This window comes from Sminthopsis crassicaudata, chromosome 4, assembly GCF_048593235.1.
Source record: "Sminthopsis crassicaudata isolate SCR6 chromosome 4, ASM4859323v1, whole genome shotgun sequence".
NCBI classification, from domain to species: domain Eukaryota; kingdom Metazoa; phylum Chordata; class Mammalia; order Dasyuromorphia; family Dasyuridae; genus Sminthopsis; species Sminthopsis crassicaudata.
The window spans coordinates 146478359-146500052 of record NC_133620.1 but is presented as its reverse complement, the minus strand read 5'-3'; the positions used below and the strand labels follow the sequence as shown (position 1 = coordinate 146500052).

General features: G+C 32.3%; 1 protein-coding gene across 5 annotated transcripts in view; it reads left to right on the top strand.

Annotated features, from left to right (window-relative positions):
- Positions 1-21694, top strand: part of STXBP5 (syntaxin binding protein 5) — a 193261-nt gene that overhangs the window by 120338 nt on the left and 51229 nt on the right. For all 5 annotated transcript variants that reach the window (XM_074309604.1, XM_074309600.1, XM_074309602.1 and 2 more), the window contains exons 15-18: positions 2054-2274; positions 6388-6566; positions 11053-11178; positions 12288-12439. In XM_074309604.1, the coding sequence (XP_074165705.1) occupies positions 2054-2274; positions 6388-6566; positions 11053-11178; positions 12288-12439 (678 nt within the window). The remainder of the gene's footprint in view (positions 1-2053; positions 2275-6387; positions 6567-11052; positions 11179-12287; positions 12440-21694) is intronic.

Below are 21694 nucleotides of genomic sequence, written 5' to 3'. Positions count from 1 at the left end.
CTAGATTCTTTAATCTTTTTAGCAGTTTATGAATTTTAGAAAAGTTTAAATGAGATTAGCTTTAATATCCCAAGTTTAAATCTTTTTTTCCAAACTCAATAAACATTCAGTATACCTAAGACAATAGTTAGTACAGAAAAAAACCTATGATTTCATCTTTGTGAAAAATCAAAATATGCAAATTTTCTCCATCTAAATAAATCACAATCTGTAACACTTTATTTACTCCTCCATGATGACTCTTATTAAATGTACCTGTGAGTATATTAATTAAGAGCAATCTCAAAAAAAAAAAAATACAGAATCTTTCATTTACTTCTGTTTTTATTTTTCTACAACATAGAAATATTTGAGAGGAGAAAAGCTTATTTTTATTGATTGTGGAATTTTCTAAATAATTTCAGAATCTATTGCTAATGTAGGTCACAAAATGACCAAACTTTTTACAAATACATTTAATATAAATGAACTTCTTTTTAAAAAAAAAAATTAATATTATTTTTTTTCCAAATGTAAAGATACTTTTCAACATTCATATTTTTTGTAAGACTGATGAGGTTTAGATAAGGTATACATAAATAAAATTAGGTTTAATTGAGGTCTAGTGGCAGGTTTGGGATACAGGAAATCAAATGGATCTCCCCTGCAACCCCTTTGGATTTGGCACAAGGATACAGAGTTAAATAAGTTCTAGTGGCAGTGCAGAGTTCCCTGTAAAGGAATTTACAGTCCTGAAAACTTAGATTGATAAAAAAGGTTTATTGTAGGATTTGGAAGTAAGGTTAAAGACTGGTTAGTAAAACGCATTAGATAGAGAAAGAAATACACCAGGAGGTCTGGTGGACAGAGAGTCTGTGATACAAAGCATGTTGCTAGCATGTTTCAACCCTCTACAAAGAGATGATTCCAGGTTGGCTCTTTTATTTGGTTAAAGGGGCCTGTGGGTGGAGTCCCAAGCTGGTTGCTTGCTGAATCCGCCAAGGACCAGAACCTGCCAGGTGAGGGTTGAGAAACCTGAGCAGATCATTAGAATGGGGGCTGGGTACAGCCCAAGTTAGCTCAGATCCAATAGGGGCTGAGAGAGCCCATTGGAATTCAAAAGAGTGCTTTTGACCAGATCTTGTAAATCAAAGGTCAGCCATGGAGGTTGGGGATCAGAAAGGAATCTTAAAAGGGGCTACCATCAGCATCAAGACTGTGTTTCAAATTTTTTTCTCTTCCTTACTTACCTCCTCCCTGAAACAGCAAGTAATCCAATATATGTTAAACACATGCAAGTCTTTTATACATATTTCCATAGTTATCATTGAGCAATTCTTTTAAATATATGTACATATTTATTGTGTTATGCAAGAAAAATCAGACCAAAAAGGGAAAAAACCATAAGAAGGAAAAAAACAAACAAAAGGTGAAAATACTATGCTTTGAACCACATTCAATCTCCCTAGTTCTTTTTCTGGATACACATGATATGTTCCATCCCAAGTCTATTGGAATTGCCTTAAATCATTGCATTGTTGAGAAGAGTCAAGTCCACCATAGTTGATCATCACACAGCTTTGATGTTGCTATGAAGCATTTCCTTAGTACAATTAACATATACTTATTGGAATTCTTTGGGGGTCCAGTTGATAATTGGATAGTTCCAGGATAAATGTGGGATAGTTTGTTATCTAGGAATATGTAATGACAGTATGTAATCATAATGATTTTTCTTTTTCTATAAGAAAAACTTTATTTTTTATCCATTTTCTCGTATACATGGATATTTACAAATGGTGTATGTACATTGTTTTAATTTTCCACCATCTTATACATATTAAATAAGTAAAATTTTCAAGATATTAAAACCTCTCTGTTGTTAATTAAGAATGGACTACATACAGAAATCAATGTAACCATAAATCTGTCTGGACCAGATACAAAAAATGCCATTTGGGATGATTGTCATTCATTTGAGCAGAATTAATTAATGATACATAGTAATTGAATGAATAATGTATGTAGAAATATATGAATATATATTAATTTGTATAACGTTTTTTCTTTCCAGTAACACTTCAAGTACTATATAAGCTAAAAACATCTAAAGTATTTGAAAAATCAAGAAATAAAGATGACAGACCAAACACAGACATTGTAGATGAAGATCCATATGCCATTCAAATAATTTCATGGTGCCCAGAAAGTAGAATGCTGTGCATTGCTGGCGTCTCAGCACATGTCATTATCTATCGATTCAGCAAACAGGAAGTAACAACAGAAGTGATTCCGGTAATACTCCCTAGTTTGTGTAAAGTTTCCAATGCCTACTTTTTTTCAAGTTTATAAACTATTTAAAGCCCTTTTGCTGTGAATGTCGTTATCCAAATTCTAATATCCGGCTAGCTTTCTGAAGGACTAGTCAGGGATAAAGTCCAAAGTCTTTATTGTCTCCTTTACAATCTATCTCCTTAGCCTGGGGCCAAGCTAGTTTTCTGGGGGGACCTTCAGATGGGCCTTGGTTTCTGTTAAAACTCCAGATTCTCTTCATCTGGTAAGTCGTACTTCCAGTCCTTGTGGTTTCTGTCAGTTCAGCGTTATTTTTGAGGCTGATTTAACTAATTGGTAATTAGGGAAGAAGGGGGCTTACAGATTCTTGTGTATCTTCTCCGCCATCTTGGCTCCCAATGGGCCTTGGTTTCAGTGAAGGAATGCAAGAGGCAGGAGCGCCACCAGGATTGTGGGAGATGGAATGTCTCTCTTCCAGTCTTGTTGGCTTTTATATACCTTATTGTAAATACCAAATGTTTAAAATATCAGTGGTTATTTGTGAGAATTACTTAGGTAGGTATACTTACGTACTTTTTCTAAGTATTTTGCTAAAGATTGTTAAAATTAATGGGTTTTAATCATGGACCACTTAGGCATTCTGATGAAGCCTTTTTTTTTTTTTTTTTTTAATATCGTGGACTACTTTGGCTTTCTGATGAAGCCTGTAGACCTGTTCTCTAAATAATGGTTTTAAGAACATAAAATTTAATACATAATATTACAAAGTAGGTTTTTGGAATGCAATTAACAAACTATTAGGGGGAAAATGCCCATGGCTTCTAGGTTTTATTTTATTTAAGTTCTTATGCAACAATTTTTTTTTAAATTTTCTAAGTTCTTTTTTAAAACACTGAGTTTTATATTAACTTCATATAAATTATGTTCTAAAACATAATTGCTTAGGAAAAAAACTAAGTTAGAATTGGATATTTTATTTTGCCTCTCTGAAGTCTACCTGGTACTTTTACAGTATATACAAATGAATAAGTAAACAAATAGAGTAAACATCAGGCTATTGTTATTTGCAGTAAAGAAACATTTGTAGTTTTGCCAGTAATTGTAAGGATAAAACAAGGGTATATTTCTTTTCTCCACTGCTTCAAGATAGAATTATCAATTGTACAATGGAAAAAGCACTGAACTTGGAGTCATAGGACTTAAGTTTGAATTTCAACTCTGCCATTAACTTTGTGACCATGGGATAATTAATGACTTCAGTTCTTTGATCCTGTTTCTTCATCTATAGCATGAGAGAATTAAAGTAGATGGCATCTAGGGTCCTTTCTAGCTCTAGATCTCTGATTTGTATTCCTGTGATTCTATCCCTAGATGATATATGGCTTAGAAGGATCTAGAGAAATAGCAAAGCAATTAATTGAAATAATAAATGGCTTTGAGAAAGGAGCAGGCTACATAAAGTAAACCTATATAAAACAGGGCCAACAATGAAGGAGGAGATAATAGGATATCCCCATTCTAAATAACTGCAAAACACATAGTATATCTACAAGGCAGCTTTTCAAGGTATACTCAAGACTTTAGTGTAGATAAATTTTAAAAATGTTTAAAAAAATTTTTTTTTAAAGAAAAATGTGAATGTTCTGTTGTCTCTCAATTATAATCCTTCTCTGGGAGGAGGTTTCTTTTCTATTAATCCTTTTCTCTGGGAGCAGGTTTCTTGAGGGAGCTTCTGGAGCCAGCCTTAGTCTCAGTTCTGTATTGTGTCTTTCAAAGTCTTGAATGTTTTCCTGTCAGAATCTCTCCAGCCAGCTTCAGTCTCTAGCTCCCTCTGAATCCAAAGCCTCCAGTCAGCATGAAGGTAGAATCTCGAATCCTCTTCTTCCTGAATCCTGGCTTCTTTTATCCTCCCAGAGAATGGGCTTATGGGTATTCCAAAGGTATTCTTTCAGAAGACTAAAGGTGTAAACTCCTTTTAAAAGTGTGAACTAAAGGTGTGAATTCTGAGCTAGAGAATTAAGTACTGACTTAGCACCTAATAAGGAACCTAACAGAAAAACAGCAAATAATTGGTTATCTGTTGCTTATGGGTAAACTTGATCAATATAATAGTTGATGAGCTTTGCATTGATTTGTAAATTTAATGGCCTACTAATTAAACTATCAATGTGATGGTGTAACAATCAAACTACTAATGGAAAAACTTTATGGAAGTAAAAAATAAAATAAAATAAAATTCATTTAGAGAAATAGAAAGCCTGGAATAGCCAGAGAAGTTATAGGAAAAATATAAATGACAGGAGAATAATATTTCTAGAAATTAAATTATACTCTAAAGCATCGTCATAAAAAATATTTGTTACTAGTTGAAAAACACAAATGTAGATCTGAACAAAGAATCAGAAGCAATAGGACTCAATAACAGTATTCAATGGATCTGAGAATGTAAATTACTTGGCAACAAATAGCTATTATATTTCAACTTCTGGAGTAATTAGAAAGCAGTTTGATAGAAATTAGATTTAAATTCACAGGTTATATCACAAGGGACTGTTGATTGCGTGAAATTGGAAACTTTTTCACAAAATCAGTACAATTAGGTAAAAAGTTTTTACCTCAGATAACTCTAATAAATATCCAGGAACTTAGTAGATAAATGTCAAAAAAATGAGAATAGTTTTCTTCAGAAGAATTGGAGACTATCTGTAATGCCGGAGAAACTGAGGCAAGATAAAGATTAGAGAGTTATAATATTTTATTTGAAAGGGAGAGATTTACTGGGACCAAATGGATCCATGGTTTGGTCCCAGTGCTGAATGAGACTATTGTCTCCAAGAATCCAGCAAACAATGAGAGTTCTCAATGACATATACACAGGTGGCTCAGATACAGGGAGTACACTGAGACAGGGGGTGAGGCAGGGTGCTGAGAGCTGGAACATGGGACTAACAATCCGGTTCTGACAGAGTGAGGGGAGGCATGGGGGACATCTGACAATTGGGATTACAGAATGGGGAGAGGCAACCAACATTCTGATGATGTCTAAGATAGAAGGTCTTTCTCTTTATCGGGATCATCATGATAAAGAGGAAAGGGTGGTGTTTCAGGATTGAGCAGAATAATTCAGGGAAATTGAAGCAAGAAAATTTAGGGAAACTGAGGACAATTAGGGAAACTGAGTCAGGATAATAAAAGAAAAGTGTGGCATGTTGGAGAATGGTATATGATTGTTATGGAATATTATTGTTCTGTAAGAAATGATTAGCCAGATGATTTCAGAGAGTCCTGGAGAGACTTACAGGAATTGATGCTAAGTGAAATGAGCAGAACCAGGAGATCACTGTATACAGCAACAACTAGACTATATGATAATGTCATCTACATCCAGAAAGAGAACTGTGGAAACTGAATGTAAATCAACACATGCTATGTTCACTTCTTTTTTCTTGCTTTTTTTTTTTTAATCTCTCCCAAGGTTTTTCCTTTTTACTCTGATTCTTCTTTCTCAATATAATTTATAAAGCAAAATATGTAATAAAAATGAAAAACAGTAAAAAATACTTTTGTAGACCTGGAAAGAAATGTCCATTGATTGGGAAATTTCCATTAAAATTATGTAATGGAATATTACTATACTATTAGAATTATAAATATGAAAAAAATACAGAGAACCATGGAAAGTCTTATGTGAATTAATGCAAAGTGAAGTAAGCGTAAACTATAAAATTATGCACAATCAGTTTAGTAATTAAGTATAAATAACAAAATAAGTTACAAAAAATACTTTAAATATCTTAGCAAGGCTTGGTCTTGAAGAAAAGATAAAAAAATAAGAAATGCTCCTTTTCCTTTTCTTTGAAGAATTAGGGATCTATAGATCTATATATAATACCACACAGACAATGTGAGGCTTGGTTGGCATACTTGTTAGTTTTACTGAATTTTTCTTCTTATTTTTTAAAATCTATAACAAAAGTATTCATCTCTAGGTAGAGGAGGGAGAACTGGCATTTTGGAAAGTGAAAGTAACAAACTATATCAATAAAAAAATAAGCAGTATATAAAATTTGTTACATATATATATATATATAATTTTTTTTTTGTATTTTGCTATAGATGCTTGAAATAAGATTGTTATATGAGATAAATGATGTGGACTCACCTGAACTTGAACAAGTTCCACCATTGCCAACACCTGTAGGTGGTTCCAACCCTCAACCTATTCCTCCTCAGTCTCATCCCTCAACTAGTAGCAGCTCATCTGATGGACTTCGTGATAATGTTCCTTGTTTAAAGTAAGTTTTATGTACTTAGAAATCTTGAGGAGTTATGCTACTTTTACCAGTGTTTCTTGTTACTTGTTTGGATATAATGTAAACTCTGGTAAAATGAAAATTCTGTCATAGAATAAAAAGCAATATTGTCTTTCTAATATCTGACCACATAGTGTTATGATAGTAGTAACAATGGACATTCTACAGTAAGATATTAATGCATTACATTTTTATGCTTATTGTCTTTTTGAAACTTTTTATAATTTTTTTGCTAAATTTGAATGTCATATTTTCTAGTTTTCTACCGTTAATGTATTTCTTGAGTTTGTATTTTTAAGTTTCTCCCAGTTTCATTATGCCTTTTGAGGAATTATGAACGAAAACATATACAGTAGCCAAAAGTCACTTATATCTTAGCTAAGTATTAATGGGTTTTTTTTTTGGGGGGGGGTTATATCTTAATCAACTTCATTTTGTTACCCTATTTGACCAAACTAATGTATTAGGGAGATAACTTAATCAGGGCAACTCATGGTCTATTACTCTTTAAATATGGTTTGGATTATTTTTTTTGCCTAAATGATTATTACTGTTGAATCTCACATGGAACTTATTATTTGCTCTCAGAGTCTTCAGAGATCATTGTATAATTTATCACATTGGCTTGTCGTTTCCCTACCTGAAATTTTCTTCTGTAAACTGGAAAATACTTGTGTGTACTTTCAAATCAATTATAAAAATATAATATAATATCTCTCAGGATTGAACTCTGAGGTACTATATTGTAACTCAAGCATATACTAAGAAGTTTGTGCATTGTAAACCATTTTCTGGTCCCTTAGTACCTTAGGTGTTTTCTTTTAATTTGACCTATCTTCTTTAAAATCATTTGAAATATTATTCTACCTAAAGTTTTTCCCATTAAAAAGACAGGAAAATAATTATTTGTCATCTCCTTTTTACCTTCAAGGACCATTTGTGTTCATGACAATCCAGTAGCCTTACTATTTCTCTGACATTTTGCCTTTGGTCTATTTAAAGAAACTATACTTGACTTATCTACATGTTTACAGTTATGTTCTTTCCAGTGCTTTTTGGGGGCATTTTGTATTTAGTATTTTAAAATGCTCCCTTTATCCAGGGAAAACAACCATAACAACAAGAGACAAATTAAAAACTTCTGCCTTTGTCAGTGAATCTTTCAAATGATTCTTTTTCCCTCTTAAGCTATGGTGTCTCTAGCCTTTAGGATATATATTTTTCATATCAGTCAATCAGTCATTAAAGTTTAATAAGCTTCTATATGTCTAGCACTATTTCAAATACTATAGATACAAAGACAAAAATTATTACAGTCCCTGTCCTCAAGCAAGTTATATTCTATAGAAGGACACCTATTCATAAATGTCTAAGTTATTTCAAGTAGGTTCTAATTGCTGAAGGCATAGGAAATAGAAAGGAGAAAAGGTGTGAAATTCAAGCAGAGTATTGAAGAAGTTGTGAATTTTAAGAAGTGGAGGTAAAGACATAATGTCTTTGGGGCTTTGAGTATACCCTGTACCGAGGCTCTTCAATAAACTCCAGAGGTTCCATATCAGTCACCTCCAGGATCAAATATAAAATCTTTTTGGTATCCAAAGACCTTTGTAATTTGGCCTCTTATTTTTCCATTTTTACCTTATTCACCTGCACACATCTTATCATATAGTGACATCGGTTTCTTTGCTATTTCTTTCACAAGACAATCCATATGCAGACTCCAAACAAAATCAGTGCAGCTATAATAAGAAAAATAATGAATGGGGTGGAGTTATACTTTGCTTCAAATATCTCTAATACATCCAAAATTGGCAATAGAGAATTGGCCCAAATCTATTATACCAAGACCCCAAGCATGGTCATTAGTGATCAAAGCATGTGAGTGATTTTCAGAGGAAGAAATTCAGGCTCTCAAGTCATATAAAAATGAAATCACTAGTAATAAAGGATATGAAAATTAAAACAGCTCAGAAGTATCACCATATATATAGTATATATGCATACATATGCACAAAGGCAGTAAAAGAATATTGTAAGAGAGAGTAGAGTATGAAAGGCATTTAATAGAGCTGCAAGTTAATTCTAGCCTTTTAGGAACACTAGAAAAGTTAATTATTAATACTACTTCATTTAGCAATCCCATCATTGAATATTTAACCTAAGAAGATTAAAGAATACTACTTATAGATAGAAAAAAGCTGGAAATGTTATCCCATGATTTGGATGGCTGAACAAATTGTGGTATATGAATGTGACAGGGTGATGTGAACTGTGAAGCTGGTTGGCTTTTGGTTGTTGTGTTTAGTATTCGAAGAGGACCAAAACCACATCATTCAGTTTGGATTACTGTACAGTATATATTGACTGGCTATTCATCTTGGAAAGCTCTACCACAGATCGGTCATTTGGAATAGAGATGTCTAGATAAATTTGTACCTCTCAAGTTTCACTACAATCCTGCTTTGCTCATAGAACATAGCTCATTTGATACAGGCATTGCATGCTGGATGTCCTGTGTCAATGTCTCCCATGTCTCACAATTTATGCCAAAGTTCTTCAGAGCAACCTTGAGAATGTCTTTGTATCATTTCTTTTAACCTTTGTGAGAGAACTTGTTTTGTGTGAATTTTCTGAAAAATCTTCTATGCACTTCAACAACATGGTCAGGCCTTTGAAATTGCCCTCTCTGAAGCAGAACTTGAATGCTTGAAGTTATGCTTAGGTCTCAGTGTCTGATACCTTATCTTGCCAGGTGATCTTCATTCTCTTCCTAAGACAATTCAAATGGAAATGATTAAATTTCTTGGAATATACTGTTGAGTATACACAGCCTTACTACAATAAGATCAATAATAAGACCAACCCAAAATCTTTGTAGACCTTCAGTTTGGTAGAAAGCCCAATATGTCTTTTCTCCCAAACTTCTCTTTGGAATCTCCCACACACTGAACAAGCTCTGGCAGTATATGTATCAACCTCATCATCTATGTGTACATCCCTGGAAAGTATAATGCTGGGTTATCACACTTATTTACAAATTCAAAATTTCTCCTTTTGCTATAACCATGGTTTATATATGAATTGTGGCAGGTCAAAATTCGCACAACCAAAAAATAATTTATTCATATTTTGTTGCCTCTTAGCTTCAGAGGTTTCATTGAGTATAAAATCATTTGTGAAGAGTCACACACAAATTCTCCCTCCCCTTTAATTTTGGCTTGTAGTTTTTTAAAGTAAACTAATTTACCTTTGGCATGGCAATTGACCTTGGTGCTCTTTATAATCTCATTGAAGAGGTCCAACAATATTGCTGCAAACATCATGATAAAAAACCATGGGAACAAATATGCAATTTTTCATTCCACTGGTGACTGAGAAAACACTAGAGTATTATTTTTTATCCAGAGTCCATTCAAGCATGTAGTCATGGAACAGGTGTATCATACTAAAAACTTCTCCAGGCAACCAAATTTTGCCCTGATCTTCCACAAGTCTTCATGATTGACAGTATTAGAAGCTTTGGTCAGATTAATGAACATTGTGTACAGACCTCTGTTCTGCTTCTGTCATTTTTCCTGAAATTATGGAGCAGCAGTCGATATAGATTTCTCCTCTGCCATTTGTAAATTCACATTGGTTCTTGGGTAGATGACCATCTCCTAGATGAAAGATCAGTCTGATAAGGAAGACTTTGACAAGAATCTTGAAAGCAGAGATTAACAAAGAAATCCCTCCTGGGATTGTCAGATGCTAGCCTATTTCTTTATCCTTTAAAGAAAGGGACAATGGAGGCATCCTTGATCTCGTGGGGGATAACCTCCTTTTGCCGTTTAACTCATAAGATTTCAGTCAGCTTTTATATGAGCAATAGTCTCCTACCCTGTAAATATCTGCCTGAATGGAATCAGTATCAGGTATTTTAATACATGAGAGGCATTCAAAACCACTTCGGTTAGAAGTTTAGCTAAATAGGTATTGACTTCAATTTGAGGTATATAGACTGTGGTCTCAGCATTGACTAATGATGGTTTATTGAGAACACTGTTGAATTGTTCATCCTTTCTCCCTAGGATCATGTCCTTATTACTAATCAATGTGACTTCATCAGCACTAAGAAGCTGATATGCACCATAAATTTGTAGCCTATAAATAGATATCATAAAAACATTTACATTGTTGCTACCAATGTAACACTGAATTTTATCTGCCTTCTTATTCTGTATTTTTCTGAACTTCTCTTGCACTTTACTTTTCCCCCTTAGAGCTGGACAAAGTTGGTTTTACTCAACTATTTAAATAATTGTGATTTATAAAATAATTGTCTTATATATAATTATAAATATATATTCTCAGTAAAAAAAAAAGTGTTGAATCAGTCAGTCAACATTATGTTTTCACTTGTAGCTGCAGGATAATGAGTAATTAAAAGGAGAATGAAAACAAAGTAACACATTTTTATTTGTTTCAGGGTTAAAAATTCTCCTCTCAAGCAGTCTCCAGGCTATCAGGCAGAACTGGTAATTCAGCTTGTATGGGTAGGTGGAGAACCACCACAACAAATAACTAGCCTTGCTGTCAACTCTTCTTATGGCATGTAAGTATAAATTGGGTTTATTACCAATCTCTTCATAATATGGCTTTATTCCCTCTTTTCTTTTTTTAAATTATAAATAGACATTATTATAACATCTGCATTTTTTTGTGCATTCTCTAGTATGTAATCTTCTATGATAATGTTGCACTGAAATAAAGATAATTAGCTGATAAAACAATATAACATTTAGGAAACAATTGTAAGATTATTTTATTCTTCTCCAAAGAATATTTTTCTTGATATTTTGGTCTAAGTTCTTGAAAAGGATCTTGTTCTTTCCATAGCATGACTTAATTTATAATCGTCTATAGCATAAACTTCAAATATGATGTCATAGCTGGATGCTATATGTTTTATATATATATATATGTGTGTGTGTGTGTGTGTGTGTGTGTGTGTATACAACATACATATATTTACATACACACACTTGTATACATGTCAATGATATATGTTTAATACTATGTATAAATATATATATCTTTATGAATATGTATTCATGTGTATGTGTGTGTATATATATGTATATATAGAGAGGGAGACAGTTTCTGATTAGTGCAAGTAATGAATCTCATTATGTAGTTGTATGTATTCAAATTTACATTCTTTATAGTTTTAATTTTGGAAAATATGGTCATTGGTTCCAGCGCAATGGAAAGATGCAATGCTAATTCACATATTATAAGCATATCAAAGGATTCATTGTTCAAACTAATTATGACCTAAACTATTTTTGTAACTCCCATTGAACTTGTAAACATATAAATATGGAAATAGTATATTACATGCAATATGTCAGGGATTCTTTTAATTATTTGGTATGAAATTTCTTTCTAACTAATAGATATAATAGCTGCCTTAGAATCATGGAGGTTAGTTGACTTTCCAGTAGTTCATATCTAATAATCATCTGAAGCAGGCTTTGAATTCAGTCTTCCTGATTCCAAATCCATCATTGTTTCAACTGTATGCTATTCTACTTCACTGTTATGTTATTTAATTATGATTCATATAGGGTATATCAAAGCATAATTCACGAACATGTTATTCATTTCTTATATCATAATATTGAAAAGAAAGTCTAGTAAATTCTCTTTTTTCTTTTCCAGAGTAGTTTTTGGCAATTGTAATGGTATTGCAATGGTTGATTATCTCCAGAAAGCAGTGCTTCTCAACCTTGGTACCATTGAATTATATGGTTCTAATGATCCTTATCGACGAGAACCCCGATCACCAAGAAAATCTCGACAGCCATCAGGAGGTAAGCGCAAAAATGGTGCAGCTCCAAGAAAAATTGAGACCCTTTTAAAACCTATCTAAACTATTCATTACTTCTGTGAAATAAATACAAGTTATTTGGTTAAGTTAAAAAAAAAAAACTATAAAATTTTCCCAAGTCTTTATCTCATTATTTGTAAATTTTAAAATTATTTGTGTACATGTAAAGACTTTTTTGAATGAAATCCTCTTTATGTAACTTTCCATAGACTTCATAAGATTATTAATTTTGTGTGTGTCATAGATTACTTTGAGAGTCTAGTTAAGCCCCTTGGTGCTTTCTCAGTCACATTTTTAAATGCATAAAATAAAATATATAGCATTACAGAGGAAAAGAATTGCATTAAAATGTAGTTGTCAGAATTTTTTTTTTTAAGTTAGTAGACCCTAGATTGAGAACTCCTGATCTAATGATCATGATCACAATTAAGAATTTTCCTAATATATCAAAATCTTTTTAAAAGCAATTACCTTGTTTCCATTTTTTTTGCTTACTATTTTTTCAAGTATGACAGATAATCATTTCAATTCAGCAAACATTTAATATGTACCTACTTTGTGCTAGGCACTGTGTTAGGAAGTGGAAATACAAAGATAAAAAGAAATAGTTCCTACCCTCAAGGAGCTTATGTTCTAAAGGGGAATGTAATGTATACACAGAGAAATAAATAGCTGTAATTTGAAGAATAAGAAAGCTAGGAGGAGGGTCAGAAAAGACTGCTTCATAGAAGAAGTGACTTCCAGGTTCAACTATAAAAAAAGACATGGTCTCTGAATATTTAGGATAGGATGTGAAACTTTTAAATTTAAGGAATGGTAGTTTGACTCCAGCATAAAGTTTGTGAAAAGGGATAATAGGAAATGATGCTGGAAATGTAATTAGGAACTATATTGTGGAAGTCCTTAAATGAGCATCCCCTCAGTTTTAATTCTTTGCCATCATAAAAAGAATTATTATAAAATAATGTTCATAAAGATCTTTTTCTCTTTTTATTTCTTTTGGATGCAGAGTTCTTAGTAATATTAGCTGTATCAAAGAACTATATGCAGTTTTCTCTCTCTTTGGGCAGAGTTCCAAATTTTTCTCCAGAATAATTAGACTAAATCACAGCTCCATGAACAGTACATTAGTATACCTGTTTTTCCACATCCCCTCCAACATTTGTCATTTTGCTTTTTTGTTATGTCAGCCAATCCAATAAGTGTGAGGTGGTACCTTAAGAGTTGTTTTAATTTGTATTTCTCTAGGGAGGGCAGCTAGGTGGCACAGTGGATAGAGCATCAGCCTTGAATTCAGGAGGACCCGAGTTCAAATCTGGTCTCAGACACTTAACACTTCCTAGCTGTGTGACCCTGGGCAAGTCACTTAACCCCAGCCTCAGGGGGGGAAAAAAATTGTATTTCTCTAAACAGTGATTTTGAACACTTTTCATGTGACTGATGATAACTTTTGATATTTTTTCTTCTGAAAAATTACCTGTTTATGCTTTAATATGCTTTGACCACTTATCAATGGAGAATGGCTTTTATTTTTATGAATTTGATCTAATTCCCTATAAAATTAAGAAATGAGACATTTATTGTAAAATCCACCATCCTTTCCCTCCCAGTTTTTTTTTTTCCTTCCTATTTGGCTACATTGTTTTTCTTTGTACAAAATTTTTTAAATTTGATGTAACAAAAATTATCCATTTTACTTCCCATGGTCTACTTTTCCTCTTTGTAACATGAAACTCTTCTCCTATCCATAAATCTAACAGGCAAAATTTTCTGTGCTCCTTAGTTTATTTATATCATCTTTTACATCTAAATCATGTACTCAATATGACTTATATTGGTATATAGTATGAAATGTTTATGCCTAAGTTTCCTCCAAACTTCTTTCAAGGAATTTTTGTCAAATATTGAATTCTTGCCTCCCAAGCTTGACTTTTTGGATTTATCAAACACTAGATTACTAGAATAATTTGCTTCTACATGTCATTTATGATACCACCACAAGTGTATTAGTGCCCCTATCTTGTTTCATAAAGTTTTTTGTTTGTTTGTTTGGTTGGTTTTTTGCTTTAAGCTAGCATTCCTAATACAATAATGAATAATAGTGATGATAGTGGACTTCCTTGTTTCACCCCTGTTCTACTGGGAAGGCTTCTAGTTTATCCACATTTAAGATAATACTTGCTCTTTATTTTAGATGCTACTTGTCATTTTAAGAAAAGCAACATTTATTCCTCTGTTTTTCAATATTTTTAATAGGGGCAGGGTTATATTTTTGAAAAGCACTTTCTGCATCTATTGATTTAATCATAGAAAAATTTTTGTTATTGATAAGACCAATTGTACTTTTAGTTTTCTTAATATAAAACCAGCCTTGAATTGCTATAATTCCCACTTGGTCATACTGTGTGATCTTTGTGATGTATTTTTGTAATATCTTTCCTAGTGGATTATTAGGTTTTTTGTATATTTAATTTTTTTTGCAATATTTCTTAGAATAATTGGCTTACACTTTTCTTTTTCTGCTTTTGATCTCCCTGATTTAGTAATTGAAGCCATATTTGTGTCTTAGAAGGAATTTTTAAAGATTTTTTTGCCTGTTCTTTCAAATATTTTATATAATACTGGAATTATTATTTAAATGTTTGGCATAATTTTCTTGTAAATTCATCTGGTCTTAGGATTTTTTCCTTAAGAAGCTCATTTCTAACTTTCTTTTTCGAAGATAAGATTATTTAAATACTCTATTTCTTTCTGTTAATCAGTTTTTAATAATTTTTATAAGGGCAGCGAGGTGGCGCAGTGGATAGAGCACCAGCCCTGAAGTCAGGAGGATCTGAGTTCAAATTTGATCTCAGACACTTAACCTGGGCAAGTCACTTAACCCCAATTGCCTCAGCAAAATAATAATAATAATAATAATAATAATTGTTATATTTTATCTTCATTTGTGATACATTTATTCCATTTTCATTTTTAATGCTACTAATTTGGTTTCCTTTTTTAATTGAATTATTCCAATAACTTATTTTATTGGCTCTTTCCCCCCATGGAAAAGCTCCTACTTTTATTATTAGTTCTGTTTTTCCCCATTGGATTTTTTTAAACTTTCATTTTTTTTTTAAATTTGTTGATTTTTAGGATTTCTATTTTGGTATTTAATTGGGGTTTTAAATTTTGTTCTTTTTCTAGGGTTTTTTTTTTTTTTTTTAACAGCTTTTCCAATTCATCGATCTGCTTTTTCTTGTTCTGATGTAACCTTTAGAGATAGAAATTTCCCCTTAAGTACTGCTTCTGTTTATTCTTCAGAATGTGATCTGTTGTCTCATTATCATCATCTTTAATTAATTTATTGATTTTTCCCCCTATGATGTGTTTTTGATGAATCATTCTTTAAAAATAGAATATTTAATTATTTATTAATTTTGAATGTCTGCTTCCAAGACCCTTTATTGATAATTTTGTTACTTTATGAGCTCAAAGGGGTGCATTTAATATTTCTGCTTTGCTTCATTTGTTTATGCTCTATGATCAATTTTGCTGTGAAGTTGCTGTGTTCAGCTGAGAAGAAAATATACTCCTATTTCCATTTATTTTTCCTAAGGTCTATCATATCTAATTTTTTAAAAATTTATTTTTCTAAATTAAGGTCTATATATAAATATAGTCTACTTCTTCCTGTAATTCATTTTGCTTTTTCTTTAAGTATTTCGATGCTCTGCCATTTGTTACATAATTGTTTAGTATTGATGTTATTTAATTGCCTATAAGATCTTTCAGCAAAATATAACTTTCCTATCGCTTTTAATTAGGTCTGTTTTTTGCTTTAACTTTGTCTGAGATCATGATTACTCCTCCTGCCTGCCCTTTTTTTTTTAATCACAGCTGAAACATAACAGATTCATAATAATACAGATTATCTAAGTGAAATAGATGAATGTTTACAATGTGAGAAGGAAATAAAATACTTTGTGTCCCTATCTTAGAAAAAAGAAATTGAAAAAGTAATAAATGAGCTCCCCTAAAAAATACAATTCAGGACAAGATGAATATACAAGCAAATTCCACCAAACATTTAAGGAATAATTAATTCTAATATTAGCAGAAAATTTGGGGGTAATTCAGCTAGAATGTTTGTTACCATCTTGGCTCTGGCTTGGAAGGATGTTTTTGTTTTCGTTATTTGTGGTTTTTTTTTGTTTTTTTTTTAAATCATACACGTGATCAAGAACAAAAAAACTAAGTTAAAGTGAAACATTTAGAAAACTAGAATATTCAGAACATTTAAAAATGTTTAGCAAAAAGAAAACATTTTAATAATTTTATAGTTTATTATTTGAGAAAATTAAATCAATTAAAATTGTTCTATTTCCAGTTAGTCTCTTAAAAGTTTTCATGATATAACCAATCATTAATAAAAATGAAATAATAAAATTCATGTCATCTTTCTTTAATTTGATTTAAAATATTTTTATGTTGGCATAGGATTCACTTATACTTATTTCGTTTTTTGCAAGTCCACATTTTTATATTGTATATTACTTAAATGCTATCATTTCAACAAAATACACATTCAACAAAATACATATTACTTAAACCAGGGGTTCTCAAATTACGGCCCACAGGCCAGATGCAGCGGCTGAGGACGTTTATGGCTCTCCAGGTTATGGCAAATGGACTGAGGGGTGGAGACAGAGTGTGAGGTTTTGTTTTTACTATACTCCAGCCCTCCAATAATCTGAGGGACAGTGAACTGGGCCCCTATTTAAAAAGTTTGAGGACCACTGACTTAAACACTATCATTTCAACAAAATAAGATAATTAGCCTTTTTTCATTTCTTTGCAAAAAATTACATTGCAATACTTTTATTTTGCCACCATTAGATGCATATTAGAATTTTTAAAAAATTTATTAACATTCATAAAAACATATATTTGCATTTAATATGTAAAACTAAATTAGAAATAATGCCAGCATATTTTAAAGCATATTATATCATTTTTTAAAAATGAGTGTTTACTGATAATGATGTTTTATTTTTGAATGTCTCCAATATGCAAATAGCTTTCCAAGTACCGGAATTTTTGGTCACAAGAATGGGATGGCTTATTTCAAGAGAGAGATCTCACCTACATAATATATGCTAAATTTTTGCAAAAAAAGAAATTACCAGTGTAGTGATATCTCCCATGGAATTGTTGAAAAAAAATTAAAATTATTGTCTTTCTGTTTAAGCTATAGTCAAGGCATTTGACAATTGGTGACGTACAAATGATATCTGGTGGATAAAATAAATCCTTTCATCTGATAGTTCACTATGGAGAGAAAGCATGGTATAGTAGAAAATGTATGAGACACAGGTACAGATTGAACTTCTGCCTGAACACTTGTAAATCTTTCTGAAAATGAGTTTTATTATTTGCTAAAGTAAATGTAATAATAATTTAAATATATATTTTGTTCTTCAGGTAGGTTTTATTTTTTTCTAGCTCTCTAAGATAATTTTTGGTTGTGTGATTGGCACTGATAGGTAAATTGTCATTTTTGTTACATTGCTTTGATTTATCCAAAAGTAATAGATGTTCTTTCCAGTTGTTTAGATCCTGACTTCATTTGTGTGAAAAGTGTTTTGTAATTGTGTTCATGTAGTTCCAGAGTTTGTTTTGGCAGATAGTCTCCTAAACATTTTATACTGCCTATATTTTATTTGAAATGGAATTTCTCTTTCTGTCTTTTGCTGGTTATTTTTCTTGTTATATGTAGAAATGCTGATGATTTTTGTTGATTTATTGTATATTTTGCAACTTTGGTAAAATTGTTAATTTTTTTCAACTAGTTTTTAGTAGATTCTGTTAAGTATACCATCATATCATTTGCATAAATCTCTGAGGTCATATTTGAACTCAGGTCCTCCTGACTTCAGGGCTGTATACCAATTAGCTGCCCCCTAATTTCTTTTTCTTCTCATTGCTATAGCTAACTTTTCAAATACAGTATTGAATAGTAACAGTGATAATGGGTATCCTCAATTTACCCCTGATCTTACTGAGAAGGCTTCTAGCTTATCTCCCCATTATTTGGGGATTATTTTGGATAAATACTATTTATTATTTTAAGGAAAGTTCCATTTATTCCTATGCTCTCTAATGTTTTAATAGGAATGGGAGCTCTATTTTTTCAAAAACTTTTTCTGCTTCTATTAAGGTAGTAATATGATTTCTGTTGGTTTTATTACTGATACAATCAATAATGCTGATAGTTTTTCTACTACTGAACCAGCCATGAATTCCTGGTAAAAATTCTACTTGTTCATAGTGTTTTATCTTTGTGATACATTTCTATAATCTCCTTGCTAGTTAAATGTATCATCAATATTGCCTCAATATTCATTAGGTTAATTGGTTTATGGTTTTCCTTCTCTGTTTTAACTCCTCCTGGTTTAGGTGTCAGCATCATATTTATATCATAAAAGGAAATTGTTAAGACTTCTTTTTCTTGGTTTCCCAAATAATTTACATAATATTGAATTAAATGTTCTTTATGTATTTGTCAGAATTCACTTGTGAACTCATCTAGCTCTAGGGATTTTTTCTTAGGACTTTCATTGATGATTTATTCAATCTCTTTTTCTAAGATGGGATTATATAAGTAAGCATTCTTTTTCTTCTTCTGTTTATTTGGGCAGTTTATATTTTTGTAAATATTCATCAATTTTGCATCAACTTCTCTCTTTTGAGAATTGAATACTATACAACATTTATGTGGAATATTGATATTATTTCATTGTCTATGGTACTTTTTAGGAAGACATAGGTTCCTTCCTTGTCTCTTTTTAATTAGATCTCTTTTTTGTTGCTACCTGTTTTTTTTGTTTTTTTTTTACTTCACCTGAAATATAATAGATTCTGCTACAGTTGTTTACCTTTACTCTTTGTGTGTCTCTCTGCTTTAAGTGTATTTTTTATAAACAACATATAGTGGGATACTAGTTTTTAATCAATCTACTAGTTTTACTCTGCGATCTGCTTCCATTTTTTGTAGGGGGTAAGTTCATCCCATTCACATTTACACTTTTTATTACTAACTGGGTATTTTTTTCTATTCTTTCTTTTCTCTTGTTTATCCTAATCTTCCTGCTTTCACTCCTTTCCTCTTCACCATTGTTTTCTTCTAATCCCTGTAAAGGGCTGGAACTGAGCAGATGCACTTAACCAAGATAACCTAGCACTTAAGGCTAATTACCAGTTGGACAGTTCTCTATTAGCATGCTTCTTCTACTTTTTTCATACTTTTGACTTTGTGCGATTGACTCTTGATATCTTATCCAATTCTAATTTTAAGAAGTTTTTTTTTAATTAGCTTTTTAAACCTCCTTTTCCATTTTGCCAATTCTTTTTTTAAAGGGAGAAAAGAAAACAAGCATTTGTTAGATGAGCCAGGCACTGTATTAAGCACTTTGAAAATATTATCTCCCCAGGACTCATGAATCTGGGAGGAAGGAGCTATTATGATCTCCATTTTACCATTAAAGAAACAGAGGCAAGAAGTGGTTAGATGGCTTGCTCAGGATCACATAGATATTAGGATCTGAAGGCATATTGGAATGCATATATTGTTGATTCCAGGCCCACTGCACTAACTGCTTGATTTTCTTTTCTTTTTCTTTTTCCCATCTCTGTAAGTTTTTTTTTTTTTAATAATAGCTTTTAGTTTTCAAAATTCACCCTTGCAAAACCCTGTCTTATTCCAAGTTATTCTCTCTCCCTTCCCCATCCTTCTCTTCTAGACAGCCAGTAATCCAATATATATTAAGCATGTGCAATTCTTCTGTCCATATTTCTGTGTTAGGTTCTTACTAAGTGCTAATGAGATAATGAGATATTTGGTTTTTATTAAGTGCTAAGTCATTACTTGACAATTCTCTAGTTCCGGCCATGACTGGGAGTTTTACTTGTGAATTTCTTAGGATATACTTCATATCCTAAATATTGAAAAGGAGCATGTCTTTGAATTTTTTCTGTAGCTATATGCAGTTTGTAGTACTTTAGTGTTTCCATGGTCTTTTGTAGACATGCTTCTAACATTTGTTCCTCAGGTGCACATCCCAAAATATCATCCACATAATGTAACAATATTACTTTTGGAAAGGTTTTTCTTACTGGAGCAAGAGCAGCAGCAACATACATTTGGCACATAGTAGGGCTGTTTTTCCTTCCCTGTGGCAAAACTGTCCATTCGTATAACTTTTATAACGCTCAGCCAAATTAACACTAGGCACTGAAAAAGCAAATCTTTTCATATCCTCCTTATCTAGAGGGATAGAATAGAAACAACCCTTAATGTCAATAACCCATAGAGACCATTCTCTTGGCAACTAAGTAGGAGATGGAAGTCCAGGCTGAAGAGTTCCCATAGTTTCCATCTGTTCATTTACTCTTCTTAGATCGGTTAACATCCTCCATTTCCCAGATTTCTTTTTCACCACAAATACTGGGGAATTCCAAGGACTGAGAGAAGGCCACAAGTGTCCTTGGTCAAGTTGTTCGTTCACAATGTCTAATAAGGACTGAATTTTATCACTTCTTAAGGGCCACTGTTCTATCCACACTGGTGTATCAGTTTTCCACTGGATAGGAACCGGTGAAAGTGCAGGTAGGCCTTTAACAGCAGCCCTGCCTAAAAAGCCGAAGTGCTTATTTGTAATCTTATCTGCTGTAAAATGTCTCTTCCCCACAGATTGATGGGGATTTTTTCAACCACAAAAGGAGTAAAAACTCCTGTTTCACCTTCAAATATCCATCTCAAAGGCCTAGCACTAACTTCTGCTGCTACTGATTCTCCTACCCCAGACATGTAGGTGTCTGCCTTAATCTTTGGCCAGTGACTGGGCCAATTGGCATTTCTAATAACTGTACAATCTGGACCCATGTCTACTAATCCTTCAAATGGTATTCCATTTATATAAATAGTAAGCATAGGTCGGTCAACTGTCACAGCTGCTGTCCAATATATTCATGGATTTTGTTCATTGGAGTCAGAATCTGGGCAACTGTCACCAGGTTGCTTATTAGGGATACGTAACAATAAGCCTGATGCTACTCCTTCTCCTGGTTGATAAATCACACGTTGTCTACCTGTGTTAGTGACTTGGATATTAGCTACACGTTCTCCAGTTTCCCACATCAGTGTATGGATGGACATTGTTTTGTAGGCACTCTCAGAAGGTGAAATGGTCAAGCC